The 25433-nt window shown below is 41.2% G+C and overlaps 1 protein-coding gene across 2 annotated transcripts in view; it reads left to right on the top strand.

The window, feature by feature from the left end:
- LOC112161783 (striatin) overlaps window positions 1-25367 on the top strand; it is a 26923-nt gene extending 1556 nt beyond the window's left edge. The window contains exons 2-17 of one of the 2 annotated variants that reach the window (XM_024297233.2): window positions 12629-12732; window positions 15164-15237; window positions 16308-16386; window positions 17271-17429; window positions 17688-17820; window positions 17900-18059; window positions 18661-18771; window positions 21053-21196; window positions 21272-21405; window positions 21942-22117; window positions 22353-22400; window positions 22564-22685; window positions 22759-22926; window positions 23005-23145; window positions 23687-23875; window positions 23950-25367. In XM_024297233.2, coding sequence (XP_024153001.1) covers window positions 12629-12732; window positions 15164-15237; window positions 16308-16386; window positions 17271-17429; window positions 17688-17820; window positions 17900-18059; window positions 18661-18771; window positions 21053-21196; window positions 21272-21405; window positions 21942-22117; window positions 22353-22400; window positions 22564-22685; window positions 22759-22926; window positions 23005-23145; window positions 23687-23875; window positions 23950-24119 — 2112 coding nt within the window. In that variant the 3' untranslated portion in view covers window positions 24120-25367. The remainder of the gene's footprint in view (window positions 1-12628; window positions 12733-15163; window positions 15238-16307; window positions 16387-17270; window positions 17430-17687; window positions 17821-17899; window positions 18060-18660; window positions 18772-21052; window positions 21197-21271; window positions 21406-21941; window positions 22118-22352; window positions 22401-22563; window positions 22686-22758; window positions 22927-23004; window positions 23146-23686; window positions 23876-23949) is intronic. The other variant, XM_024297234.2, reaches the window with a different exon arrangement.
- Window positions 25368-25433: the final 66 nt, after the last annotated feature.

Genomic DNA, 25433 nt, shown 5'->3' with positions numbered 1-25433 from the left:
CCCAATCCATTATAATTGACCCAGATGTGCTTTAGCTGCAATATCATAGACCAGATCCAAATCTAATTCTTCTGCCGTGTTTACAGGCAGCACTTCAGCAAAGAAAGATATCAAGAGAGGGGGGACACTGGGTTGTTGCTGCACTGATGGTGATGTGCACCTTCATCAGGGTTGCCAGGTCTCTGCGCACCTTCAGTTTGAGCCTGCGTGGTAGATTACGCCGCATCTCTGATGTTTATAGGCGAGATGATCGTTTTTTTATGCTGCAGCAGTCGCAGCTTAACCACGGAGAGGGTTTCTGTGTTTCTCGCTGCATGGAAAACGTTGAGCGATTGTGCGTGTTACATCCCTATAACTGGACAGGTTTATATGCCAGCTACAGCTAGACTTTTGATGTTATGGACATTTGCTTGTACAGTTTTGGCTCAAATAACTATTGCATGGTTTATAGTTTAACATCAAGATAAAATGATTGCAAGTAAAGATGGACTATCACCTTGTACTGCCCTTGAAAGATGGTTTTAGTAGCTTTGCATAGAATATTTACTTTAAAAAGATTGGACACCACAGGTTTGTATAGGAAGATGCCCTTAAGCAGTTTTTCAAAAATGGGGATAAACAAATGAACATCCGCTTCTGTGATGTCCTCCTCATCATGTCAACCATCATGCGGCATCAATGCTCTCAGTTTTATCGACACGCATCTGTGGATTTCTTCTAAACAGAAGAGCAGACGGCCTGAGCTGTTGCTGTTGGGGCGGAAAGTAAACCACAGTTCTTGTAGGAATGTGGTCCAGCCAGCTTGTTAGGTCATGCTTGAGGCCACTCCTCTTTATTGGAGAAAAACTGTATGCGCCCAACCCAAGTACTCTTGTCGCTGAGCCATTGCTAGGTGATGCATAGGCAGCTGTCGCTCATGATTAGTCTGCAGTAGTTGACAGTTTAATCCCAAGTGTAGATTATGATGAACCGACCTTATGTTTTCTTGGTAATAAAATGAGCAAAGTCTTCTGAAAACTGAAGTTTTTACAGAATTTAACGGATAAAATAAAATACTGTTATGAGGCTAAAATAAAAAATAAAAACTTTTATAATCAACTTGGTTGGCAAGTTTTAATTTAAGAGCATAAAGGAAATCAATAAGCTCTCATATTTTAGAATTCATTATTATTTTGGTAACTTCCTAGGATTCTAATGATATATAATTTATAGAAGCAATAACAAAAAGATAGAATTCTGATTTTTTTTAGAATATAAACTGTCCTTTTGTTATTTTGTTTTTTGATATTGTTCCTGGTTTAAAAAAAATCAATAAAAGTCAAAGATATTTGATTCATCATCTCTTTAAATTGATTTCATTTTAACTTAATATATTTTTCAGGTTAGTTTTTAATGCAAAAATTTCTAACTCAATTAATGAAAGGTTCATCCTTTATTAATTTAGATAATTTTTTTTATAAAAGAAGATTTTCTGAAATAAATCAAACTGGTTTAGATGTAAATTTTAATTGTAAAGCAGGTATTTTTACTAATATTTTTACTAATATATTTCCTAATATTTGTCTTTCTTTTTGATTTTCCTTTTATTAATAAATAGTTGTGGATTTAGTAGTTTTATATACACAACTGACAGTATAATAAGTTGTTTAAATGCTCAAACGAACTTGTTTTTATGTTAACATATGACATTTATCTGGTTCATGTCAGTCAAATAATTTGTAAAAGAAACATTGAATTTTGGTGTTATGAGTTTTATTCTGATAGTTTTCCGACTTCCTATGTTGCTTTAGCAAAAACCAGTGTTGTGATTGAGATTTAATTGATTAAAGCTGATTAGAGCAGATCCTGTCCAGGCCTTTTGACTGGAGTTAGATCACGTTTCAGCCGGTGGAGGCCAGTGCCCAAGTGTGTCTCATCAGCTCTTTAGTTCTGGGGAAACCCCTGCTCCATATGGGTATCTCTTTACCAGAAGTATCTGTCAGGAGCCTTAATCCGACACCAGGAAGAAGGTTGAAGGTGACTTGGAGTGTACAGTGGTTTTGTGTGTGAATGCTGAGGGCATGGCAGCGTATTTAAAAATGAAAGCCTTTCATCATGAATGGAATAGTTGATCCCACGCTGTGATTGCTGATACCAGCCTGCTTTCGCTGGATTACTTATTGCTGTGTTGTTTTGTTGACTTTTCCCCCGGTGGCCCAGTTACGACGATATTTAGTTCAATGGGGGGGGGGTGAATCCGAGCACATAAACATTCAGTAGCATTCAGAAATTCAGAGGTGGGAGTCCCCGCCTCTCCTCGGTTGATGCCATGTCCACCCCCATGCTGCAGTTATTTTTGCCCTCTTCGTGCTCCGCGGCGAGGGAAAGGACAAAAAAAGCACATCCTTCCCTCCCTAAAACATGTTAACTTAAGTGCTGCTTTCTCCGTGTCCTTGTCCACATTAAAAGCACAAACAAACACAGCTATTATAGGAAATTGCAGATTATCTTAAGTGGTTTAAAAGTATTTGTTTTTCCTCTAACAGATCCCTTTGGGGTCCGTGTTTGTTGAGCTAAGACGTGTCTTCTGAGCTTTCTTCCTCCGTCCCCATTGGCTGAGGAGCGACTTAGTTTGTTATTCCCCCTCATTTCTCCATTCACACTTCCAGCCTTCATCTGGTTGGGTGGGTGTGTGGGACAGCTGCTTGGTTCCGCCACAGAGTCGCCTGCTTCTCCACCTCACTTTTTCAGAAGCAGCCCGTCTGTCAGAGCTGTAAATTAGTGCACTCATGGGTCGATCAAATTATCTCAATGTCATCTGCTAATCTGTTTGTTGTTGTTTTAGTATTTTAATCAAACAATGGTGGTTCCAACCTTTTACAAAACAATTTCTTTTTCTTTGCTTTTTTTATAGTAATGTCCAATTTAATGTCCGCAGCTGTCCCGGACTGATTGTTTTTGCAATTCTTCTTTTATTGCTCTACTTCTTACTTGAAAGCTCCCCCAAATTTGCACGCACTTAGTACCTCGTGAAAAAGAATTTTGGGCATAGAGAACAACCCTCCACAAAAAATGGTGACGTCACAGTGGGAGAAACCTTCCAAAAATTAAATTTCTCATTAGACTCAAAACAAAATTTAGAATTCTACTAACGGGATTAAAAAACATAAGTCATATATACACACACACACATATATATATATATATATATATATATATCAGTGGCGGGCCGTGCATTTCACACCTAGGCCTTCAGTAGTGCTCCATCTGAATCAACCCAACCCTCAATAACTATTTTATGGCAATAAAACTTCTACTGCAGGTACAGCTGCCACACACACACCAAAAGCATAAAAAATAACCTGATAAAATTTCAATATTATGTAGGGAGATAGCAAAATTTTACTCACCAAAAATCCAGATTATTTAAACACAAAATCCATCCTTTCTATCCTCAAGAAGATTTCAATCACTCTGTCATGCAGAATCCATGCGTTTCGCAGATAGAAAGTGTTCCGTGGCTGTGATAAGCAGGAAAAGGCTGCATGCGGGAAATGTTCTGGTATTCCTGAAACCTTTTGTGGTCCAGGAGGGAGACAAACATCAGTTTTTGTGATCGATCAAGGTCTGTGTCTGAAAAAATAATATTTGCGCGAGGATTTTGCGCTGCACGCGCCCGCGGTGCGTTCAGGAGCCTCGTAGATTTCAGCTTCACTCCCGCTCAATGGAGTCACGGAACTCCTTTACCCGTGCCAGACAAAACTGTGCCACAACTTTACCCAGACATTCATTTTCCACCAAAAATCAGACGATCAGACACTTTCCACTGGTAACATCTTCAAACCTGACACGCCGCTCCTCGGCACCTGTGTCCGTCAGCAGAACCAGAGCGAGCTGCGAGCTGTCCAATCAAAGCTCGTGAAAATCCTGACGTTTCCGTGGGCCTTCTAGCTGGCCTATCACGTGGTCTTCTCCAGATCTGATTGGTTGAAGCAACAGTTTGGTCGAAAATTATTGTATGCTACAGGGCCCGCAGAACTGATTGTGAAGGCCTTCAGGCAGATTTCTTTGACCCTAGCAACAAATGGTGCTGCAATGTGATTGGTTAATGCTTAAATAGGAAAATACACGTCTGGAAGCAGCGCAGCCAGGGAGACAGCAATGAAAGGACGAAGACAGAGCATTTGGAATTATAGAATACGTATTCACGGAAATAAATAATAATTAATATCAGTCTGTGATTCAGATATATTTTTAGGCCAGCAGAGAAGGCCTTGCAGGCCCTGACGGCCCGCCACTGATATATATATATATTAACCTTTATTTTTCCAGCAGGGCAGATAAAGAACAGCATTCTTATTTTCAACTGTGGCCTGGCAAAAGCCAAGACCTTTTGAGAAAGAATAAATAGAAAGAGGTTACAAGAAACAAGAAATCCAATTGAATTTTAAAAAAGAAGCATTCTAAAAAGTGTTTCCAAAATAAATTTTAGAGTTATTATGGGATGGCCATGGGACATATAGCTTTGTAAAGTGTGAAATTTGGCAGTTTTCACATTTTCAGAAAAAGAAAATGTACGACAGGACAGTTGGAGGTTAACTCTACTCATTTTTTTCTGGAACAAAGTGAAAATGTCATGCATTATTCGTTGGCTCAAGCTGAACGAAACCATATATCATTAAGATTATCGGCTTGGCTACAAAAAACCTCAGTTACCTAGGAAATCCTAAAGTTTAGTTTAGCAGATTCTTCTAAAAATTACATAAACCTGTTCGTGATCCCCAGGTGACCAAAAAATGCAATGGTTGCTACGGTGCTATAACCAACAAAATAGTCACCATTTTGAAAAAAATGTTTTTTTTTTCCATCAGTTTGATGGAGCAGGGTGGAAGGGGCAGAAGGGACAGTTGTAAGGCACGTGTAGCAGTTGCTCAGTCATTGAGGGTGGGTCAAAATGGGGCAGCGGGGGCGGTTAGTGCCTGCAGCCCGTGCAACGCCGCTCGCGGCTTTAATTTGTTATTGCAATTCTGTGTTTTTCAGTCCCCAACCTCACATATACTTCTCCTTCTTTTATGAGTGTTTGTGTGGATTTTGAAGGCATTTTCAGGAAAACATGCTTTGGTCTCACAGGCCAGAAATGCTAGAACAGTATTAAAAGTTGAGATAATGGCTCAGCTTTTTCATCCTGTGGTTCACACACTCACAGGAACACACACAGGAACCCACTCGGAGACCTTCAGATGCTTCAGTGCTTCCACTCTCTCAGTAATAGAACACTTAAATGCCTTTGTCTGATGCTAACCATTTACAGACTGTTTCATGACTTTATTGCTTTATCGCTGTTTTCCAGCTCTGGAAGTTGCAGTTTACCTGCTTCTCCTGGTGCTTAGAGAAAATGCTGATGCTGGAGACTCTTTCCCAGCTTGTGCATGCATGTCCAAAGACTTCTGTAATATTAATTCATCCTCATGTGAAGAATGCAGCACTCTTGTTCTATTGAAACTGTGCCTGTGCGCTCGCACCCTTTCTGAGATAACACTGTTGTGTCAACGTGACTGGAGCTTGGGAACAATAAAGTGTAAAAAGAAACTGAAGTGAAAACTCCTGAAAGCAAATGTGTGTTGTGAAAGCTTCAGAAGAGATGGATGTCTTTGGCTGTGTGCAGGCTTTCTTTGGCTTTCTCAGTAATATGCGGAGATGAAGAACCGGATTTCTTCCAGGTAGCTGAAAAAAAGATCTACATGACACACTGAGGATTTCATTGTGTCACCCTCCCAACCAGAAAAAATGTCTCTGAACAAGGAAGATGAACTGTATTAGCATTAAAAGGGGGAAATACTGGACCTTTTGTGGTTAAATCCAACTGTAGTGTCACAATGGGAGCACCAAGTTAGTTCTACCTCCATGTTCACCAAACAGTTCTGTTTTTGTACAAACACTAAGCTAAAGCTCATTTTATGCAAGTTCATAATAAAAACTTCAAGATTTTTTTTCTAAATAGCATTACAAATTCTTCAAGTAATGAAGAATTTTGGGCAGAATCCTTCACTCCTTAGCGCCTGCCTTGCTTCTGTTGAGTTTCTTCTGCTGCTAGTGTAATGGCATGTGTGGAATGTATTTGGCTGGTTATCAGGTCAGCCATCATGGATCTCCTTGGTTTGTGGTAACAGAAGTAAACCCAGTGCTCACTGGAGGAGGCTTGGTAGCTTTCTAAGCAATAGATTCACACTTTCACCTTCTTCCTCATGAAGCTCTGGGTTGTAGAGGAAGCTCAGTCTTTTCCTTAGGGACATAGTAGTTTTTGGGGTTTTTTTCAGCATTTCCTCTGTCCAGACAAATAGACTTATTGTGTTATAGTTGCTGTGGTAATAATGAATTGCAAGTCTGAAAGGAAATATGTCTGGCATACTTTGAATTCTTCTGTAATTAAAAAAATGGCTGGGAATAAAGTTTTGATGAGAAAGTTCAGATGACTTTTTTTTAAATGAAATTGCAAAGTTCTAAAGCTTATGAAACATTGTTCAATAATACATTTTTAGTAACTTTTAAAAGCCTCTAAAAAATAAAATGTTAACTTATTCTAGTTTTTACTGTACATTTAAACTTAATTTCCTCTTGTTATGTATTTAACTAAAAGAAAATAACCGGTTTTAGCTTTTTGTCTCAATACAGAAAATTACCAGTGTTTTACTATCATTCTAGTGTTTGTTTACATGTAAAAACCTGAGCTATAATCATCGTCCTTTAGAGCATCTCGGATGTGCTGTTTGTTTTCCTCTCTGCTGTAAAGCATATCTCCTCTGCCTCGTTTTCCTGTTGGAGGAGCTCCATGGATGCTCCATTCTCTGTGCCGCTCCCTCAGCCGGGACTGAGGAACCCTTATCCAGGAGCGCTATAATGCAGTCAGTGTGAGGCCGGGAATGAAATGCTTCCTGTGTCTCTTTATGGCCAGAGTTGACTCATTGCATTCTTCCCAAGGTTAATGTTTGACAGAGGAGGGATGGCGAGCTGCACATTCAAAGAGCTGCTCTCTTCTTGATCTCTGCTGCGACAGAAAGCCAGCACTTCATGTGGATCAGGGAGTGAATGCTTACTTAGTCTGTTAATGCAGATGCACCGTCTCCCTTGCAGTAAAGTCTCAGGTGCAGCAAGTTATGTAACTGGCTAAAGTGTTGTGGAGATAGTTTTTTTTATTTTCAACCTTTATCCAAAATCTTTTTAGTTCTAAATGTTTAACTTTTCTTAAAACTCACAGGACTTTGCAGAAGACTTCTGAAAACGTTCACATCAGGGTATGTTTTTATTCACAAATACAATTAAAATAATTGTTTTGTTACAGTTTTGTGCAATTTTAGAATGGAGGTTTCAAATGTAGTCGGCATGAAGTGGTTTCAGTTTGATTTCATTGATGAAATATGAGCTAGAACTGGTCTGAAATGAAACCAAACTGAATCAAGTCATTTTGACTCTAGTGTTAAGGCAAATGGAACACTAAATGATCACTAAATAAATCTCAGAACACATGGTTAACCTCATTTCTTCCTGTAAGTGTGTCTGTTTAGTTAAAATGATAGGATTTCGTGTTTACACCGGTGTGGTGGGTTTGTCAATAGGGGTAGATTGCAGTGATTATAAGTGGAGTTCAACTGTTCCCTCAGGTGGAATAGACGGGACTTGGAGCGGTGATTCAGTGATGTATACATTTTGTTGACGACTTGCAACGTTGCCTTTGATATCGCCTTTTCACATTAATGCCAATGAAATCGCAACTAATGCCAACACTGATGAGCTTAATAACTGCACTTGTTGTCTGAGTCACGACTGTCGGCAAACCTGTACGGGGCATGCATGTGACCCCCAAGAAATATTAAGGTTGTTGACCGCTCAGTGAACGGTAATGTTGCAGACACAGGTTGTAGTGAACACTTTTACAACACCCAAGGGTGAAGTCAGACGGAAAAGGCGAGACACAGGTGTGTCATATGAATTTTTCCTTTTTTTTCCAACACCCCTGAACCCTGCACTCTGTCCAAAGGGCTCGTTATAAATAGGTGGCACTTGCACTCTCCTTGAATTCAACCTGACTGATAGAATTTAGGAAATTAGACAATCAGAGTGTAGTTTGTGTGGACATCCTACGGTCATTTAAAAATACAGCATTTGTGCGTATTCAGTTAGAAGCTAGTACTTACATTGCTAATGACTAGAATGTGGCATAAGGGCACCGATCGTGCGAGCAACTTACATTGGCCTTTCAGAAGCTTCAAGATACTCTTACCACATGCAGGATAATCCTATGTCCCATTTTCATGACTTCCATTAAGGTGATCACATAAGCCTCAAGGAAACTACAAGACACACCTGTGCTCCCCTTAAGATGTGGCCGCCCTCTCCACAACCTTTTATGGGCCCAGACACCCCCAAAAACCTACAGCACCCGTACAGATCAACCCCAACCCCACGGGTGAATGTGACCAAGAATAAGATAAATCAATGTCCTTTTGTCTGTCATCAGCAGCAATTTATCCACCATTTGCATGCAGCCAACTCTGTTTATTAAAATGGACTTGTAGCCACCACAGTATTTATGTTTATTGAAAAATGCCATGATGGGAGTAAGAGTCTTTAAATAGACAAAGTTATGGGGAAATATTTGTACTGTTGCAAATGAACACAGGTGGATGGGAGTTTATAATTACCAGTAGGTCATGACATTTCCTATGAACGTCCAGCTTTGGTTGTCAGAATGCCAAATTCCTTTTTTTTTTTTCTTTTAAATGATTGCTTGATCTGACTTGATCCAAGGTTTTGTCTGAGATGAAACAGAAGCAAAAGTTCCAGTGACACAAACTATAACTCTATGGGTTTCAAATCTTCCGATTTTTCTGTTCTGGTTTAGTGGAAAATGACCGGTCACTCCGGGCCAAGGGTTCTGTGATTTTCTTTCTATTAGTTGTATTTTGTTCACTGATGGTCTGACTGAAAGAACCTGTGTGTTTAGCCAGGCTCTGCCTTTATTTGATTCACGGGATTTCTCTATGTTAAGAACTTTTTAAAATGTTTTGAAAACCAAGAGACTCATTTTTTTAAATAGATCTTGTGCATTTCTTGATTTGTGGATGTATTTTAACTAGAAGGTGTCTGCATTGAAGATACTCTATATGCTGGGCTGCTTGTTTTTGCAGCGTCATGGTTATAATTGTGCTGAGTTTAGCACTGCACAATATGAAGAAAACTTGCAAAATTAGTGATCAATATTGCAATGACGATTTGATTTGTGATACATGAGCAAATAGCAAAACAAAAACAACTAATACACAATTTCTATTTCTCTGCAACTGTTTTAATATAAATGAAATTCAGCACAAATTATACTACAAGTTATCTCAGTAGGAGACGAGTAGGAACTTGTTTGTCGGGGAAACACACCAAAGAACAATCCTCTACCTTTCTGGTAGTACTGGACAAAACTAATATGGACAACAATTAGGAACAACGTAGGTAGTGTGTGTTTGGGCTTTTTGGAAAACATAATCATTTCTCTGTCTTTGCATCCTACCTAAATTAATGTTTCACTATGGGAAGTTCTTTGTAAGGAAAACCAACATGTTCACTTTCCAAGGTTTTAAACACATGCACTGACACGTTACTACGTTTCCTGTTGTACTCAAAAGTTGAACTACTAGCAGGTATGTAGAAATACTGTATGTGGGAATGTAATTTGGTGGAGTTTCCATCATTCCAAGAGGTCTTCCTCACCATCTATGACCGTAGACAGCAAGTAGCTATTAAGCTCATCTTCTACAGGTTTTGACAGATGCAGAACGAAGGAGTTAGGGATCTGGGATGTCTGATTAAAGTTTTCCCTGTGAGTTTTTTTTTTTTTTTGCCTTCTTCAGGGGAGAGCTATTTATCGCAGTTTCTGTCCACTTTTGGGATACGCATGTCGCGCAGGCTGATATTGTGTTACGATACATTTTTGATTTCTTGTCCAGGCCTTGCCCAGATGTATTTCAAACACCAGAGCTAAAGTTTTCTGGATCATTGAGTTAAACTGAAATTCTTCAAATCCAGTCATTAGCACAACAAAGTGGGCTTTCCTTGTAGGTGATTTTGATGTTCAGTAATGCTCACTGCATCTTCTGGGCAGATGATGTTAACAGTTAACCTCCTAATGAAAGATAATCTGGTCAAATAAATAGAGCTTCCGTTTTTCTTTCTAGTATAATTTCTACAAATCTTCGGGGAGAAATGTGAGCTGGTGTGATGGTCCATGTCCAGACGAAATATTCTCTCCTTGAACTGCAGGATGTAACACTGATCCCATGAGTGGCTTTCCAGCTTTTTAGCTGTGCGCTGTTTTTCTTTGACATGTACTCTATAGTTTACCCTGTCAGAGTAGTTTCGGGTCTCTGACATTCACTTCTCTGAGCCCCGTTCTCACACCCAACTGGACTGCGTTGTCTAAATTATCAGTAAAAGAAGTCAATACTTAAATTTTTGACTGTTTTTCCCTTCATACCTGGAAACCTATACCTGAGTCAACACAACAGAATATCAAGTTTTTCTTAAGCTTTTCCAGGAATTTTTTCTTTTGTCTCACTGTGTTTGGGTTTAGGTTGCAGGGCTATGCATTTAACGTCAGCTAGAGTTCCCTGACATGAGTATAGGATACTTTAGGCTGACCAAAGAACTGCAGACTGTAGATGTAATAAGCTGAGTGATGGAGGTGTTGTGCTGATGCATCTTTCTTGTATCTTCAGTTCCTGGCATCTGTGTGGACTCTTAGTGTGTGATTAGTGCCAGCTAGACGCTCTCGAGTCCAGCACTTTAAATGATAACTGCTTTGGAGCGGTCTGAGGCAGCTTGAGTTCCTGTGCAGACAGCTGGGCTGATGCAAAGAGAACCTCTTTATTAAAAATGTGCAGCTTAAAGTGCTGTTGGGTTTCAGTTTGAGTTCTTATCCACCAGGAGCTCCAACCTCCTACATCTGCTTCTATATTCAGGGGATGAAAAGTTTTTATTTCAGTAAAGATCTGGCTGCAGTTAAATTCTACATGAAAGTTGAAAATGATGTGATGCAAATGAACATTAACTGAATGGGAATAGATGGATGTGGCGGTAAAAGTGGGTGTGTGGAGAAAATGTGAAGCGATGACTGGAAAGACAAAACAATAAATTAATTTGGGATTTGATTACAGCTTAGTACTGCATTTTATAGAAAAGGGGCATTTTCCTGTCTAAAAAAAGGGTTTAGGAGGATTATAAACCCTAAATCTATTTGAATGAGTACAGCGATGATTAATATGTTTATTAAATAAAAATGTGAGTAATTCAACTGTTCACAAAAAATATTTTAAAAAGGGTGAGTCACCATTTACAGGATGTGCTGCTATTCTTAATAATCCAAAATTATCATCTAAATTCAATAATGTAATTTACAATCTCACCACTTAAAGGCTCAATCCAATGAAAAGTATGTTTTTTTTAATTGTTTTTAACAATTTCTATTTATCTGATGACGGAAGACATGTTAAGAAAATTAAGCTCAAAATTGTATTTCTGAATATTTCTGTTATTAAATAATTTAAAACTGATTGTATTTGTGACTTTGAAAACATGCTGGGTGGGCCACAAGCTCCCTGCTCAGCTCCATTTTGATGCATCCACTTGCAGACAAATACATCCATGTACATCTTTTTTTTCGCGTCTGAACTAGCATCTGGGTCAAAACTGTACTTCTGGATAGCTCCGATATTGATCACCATTTTTGTTGCACTGGTGACGTTAAGTTGGGGGTGTGAGGGGCTGTAAGCTAGTTGGAGGGCATGTAAACAGAGAGTTTAGCAATGGGTTACTGGAAGATTGCTCTGTGCCAACAGTCCTGCCCACAACTCAGAGGTGAATTTCTGATCAACTACTGCCGCTCTGCAGAAATTATGTCCTAGAAAACAACACAGTTTTTACAATTTTGGCTAAAACATCCTAATCATAATTAAAAGACCACTGAAAACGCTTTGAAAATAGACCAAAATATTATTGGAGTGAGAAAAAATATACTTAACTGCAGCATAAAAAAGCTGATATTCCAATATGGAAATTTTCAGAGACTCCTTTTGAAACACCTTTTCAGTTTGTAAAAATGCATTTTTTCCATTTTTTGCTGGAGTGATTTTCTCCTTGACTCATCTGCTGCAGCTTGTGTTCAGAGCGCTGCTCTGTGAGGGCCTCTCCGCCCTCATGGGATGTGCATATGTGTTCGCATGCATGCATGTGTGCGATGCCTGCCACTATAATGTAATGCTGACTCAGAGCGAGTGCGTCAACAGCTGCTGCCTGTTACTGAAGAGAGACAGCGGTGGGTGAAGGGAGAAGGACGGTCGGTATGTGTGTTTGTGTGGGGGGGTAGATTAAAATAGAATAATACAGATAGGCTTTTTATTATCCATCATGCCACACGTTCTGATTTGACATCATCCTATTTCAGTTTTCACTGAAGTCGTTGCTTTGTTGCTGTTCGCCTGAAGGGTTTGTCAGGCCTTTGTTGGTGCCTTATTAAGATGTAAAATGCCAAAGCGGCATCGGCTCTATTTTTGCACAGAAACAACTGGGTACATCTTCTTTTAACACACCGTCCTTATGCTTTCAGGCCCAAATCGCCTTCCTGCAGGGGGAGAGGAAAGGTCAGGAGAACCTCAAAAAAGACCTGGTGAGGAGGATCAAAATGCTGGAGTATGCACTGAAGCAAGAGAGGTCAGTTCTTCCTCACAGACTCTTCACTTCACTCCTAACACACCTGAGCTGATTAGACACTATCTAAGGTATTTCTCCAATTGTTTAGTAATTGATTTACCACGTTATATTAAAGAGATATGAGTTTGCACACCTCCTTTATCAATCATCAACTGAACCTTAAATAACCTGGTGTCTCTGCTATTTTTGATGCAGATTCTATTTATGAGGAGGCTTTTAAATGGCCAGTTTGATTATATTTCAATAGAGAATTCCCTCTATTCCAGCTGGTGAGACATCTCTGGACAAGAACAATTGTTAGCATGAAGAAAGCTTTTGCTGTGATTGATCTCTTTAGATGGATGGACAGGAACACTTTGGACTTCCTTCTGTAACACTGCTGAGACTAAGATATGCTGGTAAAACATGTGACTCTGAAGTCATCCAGTGCATCAGTCAGCCGGAGTAAAAGCATCGGCCCATAGAAAACCTGACGCAATAGCTCTTCTAATAATAGGGAGATTTATTATCGTTTTTATTGTCATGGAAACAACGCACTGTTTTAATAAACACACATAGTCAGTCGTTTTTGACAACTTACAAAGAAAAAATTATTTCTGTGAATTAACACGCCGGTGAAGCATATTTATGGAATGAGACTGGGAAAAAATTGTGTTTTAGGTGTTTTTAGATTATTTTGTGGCATTTTTGTCATGAAGGATATATGTGAAGATAATCACTGTAAGATAAAAATTGCATTTTTAAGTATTTTTTAAGTTCAAATTGAGGATCGGGAGCAGACAAAACAATTCTGCTTGAAATAAATCATATTTGTAATGTAGAAAATACTCTCCCTGCTCCGCTCCATTCTGATGCACCCACTTGTAGACAACTAGATCCATGAACATCTTTGTTTTCTTCGTCTGAGCTGGAATCTGAATCAAGACTGTACAGCTGGATTGCTCCAATATTGCTCGCCATTTTTCTTGCACCAGTAATGTTAGTTTTGGAGTGTTAGGGGCTGCAAGCTAGTGAAAGAGCCAGTAGACGGAGAGCTCTCAGCAACTGGGAGGGGAGGAGGGGATGGGGTTGCTGCCCACAACTTAGAGGTGAATATCTAATGTCGCTCAACAAAAACTATTTCCTAGAAAAGGACTGTTGTTTAAAAAATGTAGTCAAACACCGGCTCAATTATGATTAAAAGACAATTGGGAACACCTTAATAAATTGATCAAATTATGATTGGAGTGGGACTTTAAAGACTAAATTTCTTCCCTCCTCAAGTTTTGTCAACATGAAACTATCCCTTATATTTATTGATTTGTTTTCAGTATTTTCCTTCTTTGAGCAAAACTTGACCTAGTATTACTGGCACTGTCCTGGTTGCTAAGCAACGGGTCACATCTCCAGGGTTTTCCAAAGCAATATCAGAAATGGCTCTGTGATTGTTGGCTGGACTCAATTTAAGTGACTTTTATTTTGACGGGGGTCTGTGACCTGACGGAGAGCTGTTTGATCTTAAAGCTGTTTCCTCTCTGTATTGTATTTTTAAAAGTCGTTGGAAAATGACACACACACAAAAAAAAGTATTTTTATATCACAATTATATTTGCATTATGTTTGCATTTAAGCCCTGTTTTAGTGATTTTTGTTTCATTTATTTACAAACTGGCTAATGTAAACACATTTTACATTTCAAACCGGTTTGAAGAGGCTAGACATTTTGGATGCTTAAAGATCCTTATTGTTCCACATAAAATCATCTACAGGTCTCTGAATTTTTCAGTGAGGTATCCATGATCACCAAACTTAAAGTCCAGTTGTTCTCTTGACGAGTCCTAAAGAATTAGAGAATGTACACAAACACAAGAGTTAAAAGCTTACATTTGTTTTGTCAATTTAGCAATTTGATTTTTAGAAAATGTTGTATTATGTGCCTCATTTATAAGATAGAAGATGTCCAAAGTTGCTTGTGTTATTTCCATTGTATACAGCATATTGTCTCCATCAGTACAATCATTTATTTCTAAATAATAAGTTATTTAAGTCTGAATCTTTAAAAACAGGCTCCCCACATCTCCCTAATTTGCCACTTTAGTGACCTTTTTAGCTCAAACTTGACATGTCTGCTTCTGAGCGTCAGCCTGCCAAACGAGCCTGAATGAAGACTGAAGGCTGTGTTTGTGCACATACCTCTGTGATGACAAAACATCTGTGGAAACAGTTCCAGGAAATGTTTTAATGCTTGTCCTTAGAGCTGATCATTTGCTGCTTTATTTACATATCTCAACAGAAAAACCCTCAGAAATGAAAACGAGAGGATATAAATGCAGCTTTACTTCAGCTGTAATAACAAAAACAAAACATATTTAAGATTTAAATCAAAAAAACATTATTTGTGTTTTGATAAACTTTTTGTTCATCAAATGGTGTTTTCCTTTTTTTGTTTTAGAGCAAAGTACCACAAGTTAAAATACGGGACGGAGTTGAATCAGGGGGACATGAAGCCTCCGAGCTACGACTCTGGTAAGTAAGTGTGAGGCGTCTCCAGCAGCTTCCTTCACCTCCTCAGTGAAGCTGAGCTCACATTCCTAAAGCAGCAGGATTGTAACTCGTATGGATGTGTTCATGTTGAATCTTGTTTTGCCTCAATGCAGTTATTACCCGTGTTGTGAAAGAGCAGTGTTGTCGATCCAGAAGAGAAAAAGTTTATTTTAGCTCCTATTGGTTGATATTTTTGATTTAACATTGAAAATGAAAGACATATAAAGTGTGTCACCTCAAGTATTTTATTTAGCTAAAAATGAAGCAGTATAGCATGTTATTGTTTATTAGAAGTGTACACTTTTAGAATATTATAAAACGTAGCATCTGCTGTCACAGTTGCATGTTTATGTGCAGTAGTTTGACTTTTTTATTCCTTTCTGATTGCAGTTTAACTGCCCTCTGGATTTGAAGTAGTTCTGATAATCCCCCTCTGCTCATCTGAATTCATAAAGGCTGCTCTTAGCCCTTGAAGTGTTGATGAAGCAGGTGGAGATGTTGGATGAAAGGGGGTGGAGGAAGGAGAAAAGCGGAGGTGGGAGGTGTTGCTGGTCTGCCTGCTCACCTGTCTGCCTCCTTAAACCTCTGAAATAGGCATGACCTACTTTTGGATTTGGTCTCCAATCAAACCCGACACGCAGATCCGTCTCTTCTTCATCATGATTACACAGACTCTATTTCAAAACATTATGAAGTTGAAATTCAAATATTTGAAGTTGTCAGACGGCATGACTACAGTGATATGGAATAAAAGGGTAATGAAAGGATAATCACCAGAAAATCAAAATAATTAAACATCATTGCTGATATGAAATTATTTTTTATCCAATATTTGTAAAATAACAAACCTAATTTGTTTCTCTTTGGGGACAAGTCATTTATTTTGAAAGATTTACCAAGTGTTTTTAGTAAGCAAAGAGTGAGTAGCTTCCAGGATGCTGTGATACCAGAATGTTCTGACTGTGTTTGCGCAGCAGAAATGATGTCAAAGCTGTTTTTTTTTTTTTGGTTTTTTACGGAGCTCTGATTTGTGTCCTTCTTTTCTCTCAAAGACGAGGCCAACGAGAACGAGACCTCAGGATCGCTCAACAATCAGCTGTCCTGGAAACAAGGCCGGCAGCTCCTCAGACAGTAAGAGCACACGGCCGCATCTCCTCCACCCTTCTCATTCAATTAAAACAGCTGCAATGATATAATAGGGCAGCAGCAGCCTTTCCAGTTACATTTCTCTGGAATTGCATTGTCATTCGTGTCAGCTGAACCGCAGGAAAGAGCCCCCCCTCATGGCGGCTGCAGTCATTTCATCTGTGGGCTCAGCAGCGTTGGTTTCACATCATGGACTGTGTCTGTAAATGAACATGCCATCGCTCAGCCTCACACATCATCTGCTCCAACGCACCAAATGATGAAACTGACAATTTATTCACAAGTCAAATCAGTAATGTGTCAACCCCCCCACGTCCCTTTGGGTTAGTCCTTCTCTGGCGACATTCTCCATCCCCTCGGGGTCAGGGTAATATCTGAGGGCTTGATCTTTTGGTTTCACCTGAGACACGACATTCTGAACAGTCTGTTCCTGTCTTTGCAATATTAAATATTCAAGTCAGTCTGTAAAGAAAAAAAAAGGGAAAACCATCTTTTTCTTTTGAGTGCTGCTTCAGATTTAAAACTTGTTTCTGGAAGTGTGATGCCTGAGAATCCAGCACACGTGGTTACTTCACACTCCCAGTTTGCACAGATGAGTGTGATGTGCACACGGCCCGTCACAACACTGGTTTGTCAGGAAGGGAGGGAAGTGCTCAGGCTGTGAAACCAGTCTTTGACAGGAGAAGAAACACACAAAAACTAGTCTGTTGTTGGTGTTTTTCTGCAAAAGCATGTTCAAGGGATGGGTTATAAATGTAGGGCTAAAACGATGCTTTAGAGCTGAGCAGAACTTAAACAGAAATTTAAACAACCAACTTCTATCTTCTAAAGGTTTTCCATTGATCTGGGAATGCATCCTTTATTTCCAGGTACCTGCAGGAGGTGGGATACACAGACACCATTTTAGATGTAAAATCCCAAAGAGTTCGGGCTCTGCTGGGACTTGCTGGAGACGGAGGAGGCAGGATGGGAACTGAGCCTTTAGTGAACGGGACGGACACAACAACAAAGGGCATAGGCACCAAGGGGTGAGTACAGTCTATTTAAAGACCCACTCTAATGAAAAGGGCATTTTTCTGATATATTCTGACTTAAAATTCCATTTCTGAGTCTTTCTTTATGCAAATCGATGTCAGGAGCAGACAAAAAATTCTCCAGTCTGTGTCTTTAATGCAACAGGATTCAAAATTTTTTTTAAATGGAAAAGGCTCAGAATAAATTTTTCTAAAAAGATTCTAACAGCTATTTATTTACTAATGTTCCAACAATCCATGGCTCCTTTGCAGAAAATCTGAGCTGTCTGACCCCAGCGCCGTACTGGAAGTCTTCAATTTCATTGAGAATGCAGAAGATTTAAGCGATGAAGATGAGGAGGAGGACAGCGAGGGGAAGGGGCTTACCAACGTAGAATCCAGGACCGTAAGAAAGCGGCTTTATCTTGGGTTCGAGCAGTCGGTTTGATGTTGGAGAGTTTAAAAAGGACCTGCGTTCCCTTTAGATCATGAGGAAAAAGCCTACTCCTGCATCTCACTCGGCCAACATGGACACCAGTGAGGACCCAGACGCCAATGCTGTTCTGAAGGTCTTTGACTTCCTGTCCAGACCAGATGAGATGGACACTTCGGAGTCTAGAGGCCCCGGCGATGGGACGGACTGGGGTGAGTCACTAAACACAAACACCGTCAGCGTGAAAAGGATCTTAGCTTCAGACTCCGATCTTCAGATTTGGAAAGTTTTCACTCATAGTTTGTTGACTGCTGGTGAAGTTCTGTCATTCATGTGTCATTCTGTGCTCATAAGTCATGATGTGTCTGTTTAACACGCAGTTTGTGTTCTCTTCCACTGTATGTTCACAAATCCAGCCCGTGACACCGACGTGTTTCCACTCGTCTGTCGTCAGATCAGCCAGATCCCCTCTGAGCTTCGCTGGTCTCTACCCAGAGTCAAAACAAATCAGCTTGATGTCACGCTGGGTTTAATCTTTGAGTTTAGTCACAAAACATACAAGCTAAAGACAGTTTTATCTGAAATAGTTGAATTCAGAAATTTCCCTCCATCAGATGAGCTACCATCAGAACACTGAGGAGGTTCAGGAGGGGCCTGTAGCTCTACCCTCCTCATTTGGAGAAAAAACATCAAGTTGATTTTGATCTGAAAGTCTTGGAGCATTTGCAGCTCTTTCAGTCTGCCAGGACACTTGTTCCTTGACCAGGGCAGTTTCTCAACAGCCTGTCGGTCTGGTTTTGTCCCCTTGTATAGAGAAGGACGAGCAGGGCTCCATTTCTGAGGCCTGGGACGTGGCCCCGGGCCTGATAACCCAGCTCAAGGAGCAGTACAAAAAGGAGCGCAAGGGGAAAAAGGGGGTTAAGAGTAAGTTCTGCTAGGTATTGCTGCCTCCCTTCTTCTTCTCTTTCTGCAGACTCTAAAGCCTTAGTCACAACCTAACCTACGGGTGGATACGGACCGTCTGCGGGCGATAATGGTCAAACCTGTGCGGGGCACGCAGGTGACCCAAAACAAAGTATTAAGGTTGTAGATCGCTCAGTGAAACTGTAGAGAGAAAATGTTTATGAATATTTTATCTACGGGCATGCTGCAGGCGATAGGTCGTAGTGAAGACGCAGCAGACGCGTCGTACAGATTTGATCAACCTCCCTATACTAGTACTAATACTAATACTAGGGTGATGGAAAAATGGATTTGGTGATATATCACCATATTTTGTTTAAAATACTGATAAGATGATATTCTATTAATTATTTATGAGCGTCCTTTAGCGTCTTACTTTTGTTTTCCTCCTCAACCGCTGACTGCTAGTCAACAACACAGCCCACTGAGGCTCTTTGAGCATTTCTACCACCAAAACAACAACAAGATCTCACGAGAACCAGCTTGTGTTAAATGTTCAGTCAGCTTTGTGGTTTTTGCTTTTATGAGACATGTACTATTTAGTTTTTACTTGGGTTGGGTACCAAATTGAAACTTGTGTGTTACTTGTGTGAAACTAATGTGGTTTTATCATATAAAACACGGATCGCAGATAAGAACAAGTGTAGAGGTGGAACTGCGCCGCGGGTCATGCACATTTAAGAATACATAATTTTTAATTTAGCTAAAGAAAAGCACCATGAATTCCACTAGTTTGTTCAAGTTTATTTAAAGTCCCATTTTTTATCTCACACCTAGATGTGTGAAATGTGTTCTCCTCATTTGACCCATCTCCTGGTAGTGGTGAGTTCCTCTACAGAAACTATGTCCTAGAAAACACTCAGGTTTTTAATTGGGTTAAAAACTGCATAATCATGATTAAAAGACCACTGGGAACATTTTGAAAATAGATCAAAAGATGATTGGAGTGGAACTTTAAGATGGTCCACTCCTCTCTACAACCCTCCACGGACTCAGGCAACCCAAAAACCTGCAGCACCCGTACAGGTCCACCCCCCCATGTGACTAAGGCTTTACTTTTCTGAGAAAACAGCCTCAAATCCAAATTCGAGCATCTTCACTGTTTTCTCTTTTTCTCTTGCTGCTCCTTGTTCTGCTTCTGTCCTCTTTACATCTCATTCTCCAGACTTCTTCAGGGGCTTCAAAAGCTGTATCTGTGGTCAGGATTTCCTTTGCCATGTGGTTGTCCCTGGTGCATGCTGGTCTGCCTCATTTCAGTCTCTCATTTTTTTCACCCTCACATCATCATGTTCACTGTGAAAGATCACCTGTGACGGCGAGTCCCGCTGTGTCATAGTAACTCTGTGATCACCGCTGTGGTCCTCATCTGTCGGCTCTGCTCGGACTGTGTGGAGAAGTCATGTAGTCGCTGATGTTCTGCAGCTCGATAGCAAAATAAGAGCTTTTCCTGTGACCTGCAGGGATGACTCAGCTCCTCTCACAATAACACTAAAGACTCATTCAGCAGCCCACAGATTTTATATTTCTGACACCCGGTCTCTGCTCTCCTTCTGCAGCAACTGATCGTGACATCAACACTCACTTTCTCACCTTCTTCCTGCGTTGGTTACACTGTTTTTTTTTCCTGAGTGTTTTTTGTGGGTGTGTGGACGACACCATGTAGAGAGTTTCTGTTCCTGCGATTTTTGTCTGTTCCAGCTCCTTCTAATCCAGAACCGATTCTCCTTATCTGCATCTCATCAGCCTCTAACTGCTTTTATTTATTTCAGAGTTAAACTGTTGTTGGATTTAAAAAAAATAACAAAAGGAGCAGGAATTTACAGTTCGGTTTTACCAATTGCACTTTTGTTTATTGAGCATCGCTAGAAAACTTTCTCGGGTCTCTGCTGGTTGCTTAGCAACAGCTCTGAGCTGGAGGAAAGTGTGTTAGAAGGACAGACTGAGCTGGTCGTGGTTTTTGTTTCACGGCAGTTAAAGCTAAATGTTTTCAGAGTTCAAGTTTAGACTTTAGTAATTCTCCACACGGCAGACGCACCTTTGAGGAGGTTTCACTGAACAAACGCTGCTGCTTCTCTTTGAACTTGTATTTATCAATTTTCTTTCCTCCCTGTCGGCGTCTTCCTTCCATTTTCATCTTTTTTTTCTTCTTTCAGCTTGTTTGCACTCTTTTCTGTTTCCAGCCTGAGCTTTTCTCTCCGTTCTCCATCGCTATGTGTTAATTGATAACCCGACCTGTGAACAGGACCCAACCGATCCAAGCTGCAGGACATGCTGGCCAACCTGAGGGATGGAGAGGACATGCCTCACGTGCAGCCGCCGTCCGCCCCCCAGCCCCGGCCCAACGTGCCCCGCTTTAACGAGCACGAGGGAAACCGGCCGGATGAAGGTGCCTCAGAAAGACCGCCCCCACGCCCCCTTTCTGTTTGAAGTTTGGTTGTAATCAGATTTTCTTTTTTTACAGTCGAGACTCTTACTTTCCCGCCCACCCCAGGGACGTTTATTATGGGCACAGATGAAGCCATGGAAAGCGAGCTGGGGCTTGGGGATCTGGCCAGGCTCACTGTGGCCAACGAGGCCGAGGGTCTGGCATACGATGTGAGTGTGCTGTTCTGGTTTCAGGCCTGAATCATTCACAAGTCTCTGTTTAGTGGGTCAAGCAGACAAAGGAAAATAAAATCTCTTTAACCCTTTTACCCCTGTAAAACTAACAGTCCACCTGAACCTTTTTTATTTATTCATCACATAACCTCTCAAAATATGTGAGTGAAACTGACGACACCATTAAAGGAATTGTTGTTTTTTTATGTTCTAGATGCTTAAATCTACCTCAAGACATGTTTTTCACAAGACAAATGACTTTTTCTTTACACAAATCCAATAAAATGCTGCTAAAAGCAATCTATATATTTTTTCATTGATTCTGTCGACTTTCTTCTGATGTCGTTCTGTGAAACTCAACACATCGCTGTAATATCAGCATCTGCTTTTACTCAGCTTTTAAAATCTGCTGGAAATATGTTAATATTGGTGAAACAGTCTCCTGGTGTTCAAGGGTTAAAGAAAGTCCTGTAATAAACATTTGAAAACACACAATCAAAGACTTAAACCGTGACGTTCTGACTTGTCCTCAGATCGGCAACAATAAGGATGCTATGAGAAAGACGTGGAACCCCAAGTTCACCCTGCGGAGTCACTTCGACGGGATCCGAGCGCTGACGTTCCACCCCGTGGAGCCCGTCCTCATCACGGCATCAGAGGACCACACGCTCAAGATGTGGAACCTCCAGAAGACTGCTCCTGCCAAGAAGTAATCTGTCTCTGCTTTAACAAATCAAAGCAGCTTCTCTCAGCTTAATGCAGTATTGATTTTCCTTCTGTTTTTATTTGCTCCTCTGAAAACAGCGACTTCTGTATGAGTCTTTGTTTAAGAAAAAAAATATTTTTTTTACTCAAGCTGCTCAAAAATGCATGAACTTTCATGCTTGGGAAACTCACCACACGAGTGCTGCTGTTAGTCATTGTAACGAAGGCTTTGTCTGCAGGAGCACATCTCTGGACGTGGAGCCCGTCTACACCTTCAGGGCTCACAGGTGAAACCCTTTACATCTTCATGTTTGTTCACTTGATACAAATTAGAGTTCCAGTTTATACATGAAAGACTAAGTTTAATTATCCAAAATGTATTTATTAATAGATTAATTTAATAATAAAGATGAAAACAAATGTTAAAATCTGACTTATTTTTTCTGAAAGGGGGGCGGTGTTCTCCGTGGTGATGAGCAGCTCAGGGGAGCAGTGCTTCAGTGGGGGGCTCGATGGCACCATCCAGTGCTGGAACACCCCCAACCCTAACGTCGACCCCTACGACTCCTATGGTATCTTCCGTTTGCGTGTTCAGACTCTGGGTCTGTCGGGGTTATTCTCACTGACGCCTGTCTCCCCCCGCAGACCCGTCCGTGCTGCGTGGAGAGCTGAGCGGACACACCGACTCGGTCTGGGGTTTGGTTTACAGCGGCGTGCACCAGCGCCTCCTCTCCTGCTCTGCCGACGGGACCGTGAGGCTGTGGGACGCCAGCACCACCTCCCCCGCCCTCGCCGTCTTCAACGAGAACCAAAGTGCTGACTTGATTGATGGACATCCGCTTCATTCCTGTTTGATTCCAACTTGCTAAAAGCTTTACGTTTGTGCTCTAGAGATGGGAATTCCCTCCTCCGTGGACCTGGTGTGCAGCGACCCCGCTCATCTGGTCACATCCTTCACAAACGGGGAGATCGGAATCTTCAACATGGAGACCCGACAGCTGGTTCTCAGCCTGGAGTCCAACTTGGAGGCGGGTAAGCGTGGACAGCTTCAGTTTGGTGAACTGATGCAGAAAAGACAACACATGTTACCTGTTTGTTATGACATAACCTGCAGCAGCATTACTGCGCATTCTGGGATCAATTTCAGCCTCGCCTCATACTCAAAAACTCACAGAAATCTGCACATGTCGAGCATCCGGTGAAATCTATTGTGAGGCTTAAAAATAATGTTCAAAAAATACACATGCGTCGGAAATATCCCAAGGAAGTTATTATTATGGGATGGCAGTAGGACTTACTTCCAAGTGAAGCTTGTTTTAGATTTTATACCTACATCTAGTGGTGTCTGGTAGAATTACACACAAGTTCACAGTTAATGGGGCACAAAAATATACCTTTAAGAATCATTTAACGTATATATTTACACATTTAATGCAAAGAAATATAATTTAATGTCCTGTTTGCGCTCCAAACTTGATTAATTGTTATATTTAGACCCATATTCATGTAAATAAGTAAACGTGTTGTTGGTGAAAGTCGCCTCATTCTCCTTATTGATCTTTTTGTGAACCAGGAACTTCCTGTCACATCAACAAGGTCTTAAGCCATCCCACTCTTCCCATCACCATCACGGCGCAGGAGGACCGACACATCAAGTTCTTTGACAACAACAGCGGGAAGCTGATCCACTCCATGGTGGCTCATCTGGACGCCGTCACCAGCTTAGCTGTGGACCCCAACGGGCTTTACCTGATGTCTGGCAGTAAGTCTTCCCTCCTGAAGCACGCGCCTTCTGCTCAGCCTCAGGTAGAGCGTCTGACCCTCTCTCCTCCACAGGTCACGACTGCTCCATCCGTCTCTGGAACCTGGAGAGTAAAACCTGCATCCAGGAGTTCACGGCTCACAGGAAGAAGTTTGAGGAGTCCATCCACGACGTGGCGTTCCACCCCTCTAAAGGCTACATCGCCAGCGCCGGGGCAGACGCTCTCGCTAAGGTGTTCGTATGATGCGGAGCTGCGAGTCCTTCCACAGCCCTGCCCACTGACTCGGACTCCCATAATCAGGGACCAACAGAGACACGGCAGGGGGAGGGCCTTTGGACAGGGGTCCAGCCCCGCCTCGCACAGCCCACAGCTGGACCTGCAGACTACGTAGCCTCTGGCGGGCTGTGAGCTGGCAGGGAGGCCAAGCAGAAGGAAAAACTGCTCCCTTTGTCTCCCACCCATCATCCAGGCAGGCCTGGGTGTGAGCGGTCACCGTGCCCCCCCACAAACAGACTTTACCTCCACAGAAGAGCGGCTCAGGGCAAGTGTTAGCAAGGAGGGGAGAAACGAGCTCTGAAGCCCTGCTTCCTTCTCCCCGTGTGGCTTCATTCTAGATTCTAGATCTACGCTCATTCTAGGGACACACCCCCCCAAAGACAAACAAGGACCAGCCCCCTCACTCCAAGTGTTTTTCAGAAAGGCGGGGCACTTCCTCTCCTCTGCTTCCCAGACGGACTCTGCTCGATGGTCTGCCTTTATGTTCCTTTTTAAAACCCGTCTTGACAAATGTGCCTTTGCTTTAAAAAGGTCTGGAAAATATTATTTTAACAAGCTTCTTTTGGAAGGGGGGGTGGAGAGTCTGGGAGCTGGTTGTCACGATGGTGTTGATTTTAACATTGGATGTAAAATTACAAATGCTTATAATAAACAAAAATATATTCAGTCTTAAACTTTACTGTGCAGTGCGAGTTTGAGTGCTCATTTTTGATAAGTGTGGTTGGGGAATAAGTTTGATGCATTTTTGAGGCCGTAGTGAAGCAGATCAGTAAATATATTTGCCTGTTAGATTATCTGTGAACTGCAGAAGTAAAACTACCAAGTCAAGCGTTTTGCTAGCATCACAGCTCAGACCTTCTAGATGTCAACTTTTAGGGGTAACTTAACAGATTTTGGCCAGTTTGCTATTGTTTGAACTGAATGGTGTGTACTGTATGTAGATCTCCCCAGCTGTGTGGACATGCTTGACCACGATGTGATGTCCTAATATCTACATTAGTCCGGTGTTTAGCCAGAAAATAGTGCAGTACTGTAGGACTGTTTTTGGAAGAACAGGCTGACCATTCGGCGTCCTCCGCTTGCAGCTCGCTGTAGCCCGAGGACGGACATCCAAACTGTTTTACATGGAGAGTACAGCTTCAAATGAGCCATTTTCTCAGTCACTGGTTTGTACATGGAAGTATGTTCAAAATAAAACCTGCTGTAAAATCTTCATTGGCCTCAAATGTTTGTTCTTATCTTTAAATGATAATCATCTTTTTTTTTGGCTGATATTTGTCA

Source organism: Oryzias melastigma, linkage group LG15, assembly GCF_002922805.2.
Source record: "Oryzias melastigma strain HK-1 linkage group LG15, ASM292280v2, whole genome shotgun sequence".
NCBI lineage: Eukaryota > Metazoa > Chordata > Actinopteri > Beloniformes > Adrianichthyidae > Oryzias > Oryzias melastigma.
This window is presented reverse-complemented; position numbering and strand designations above follow the sequence as displayed.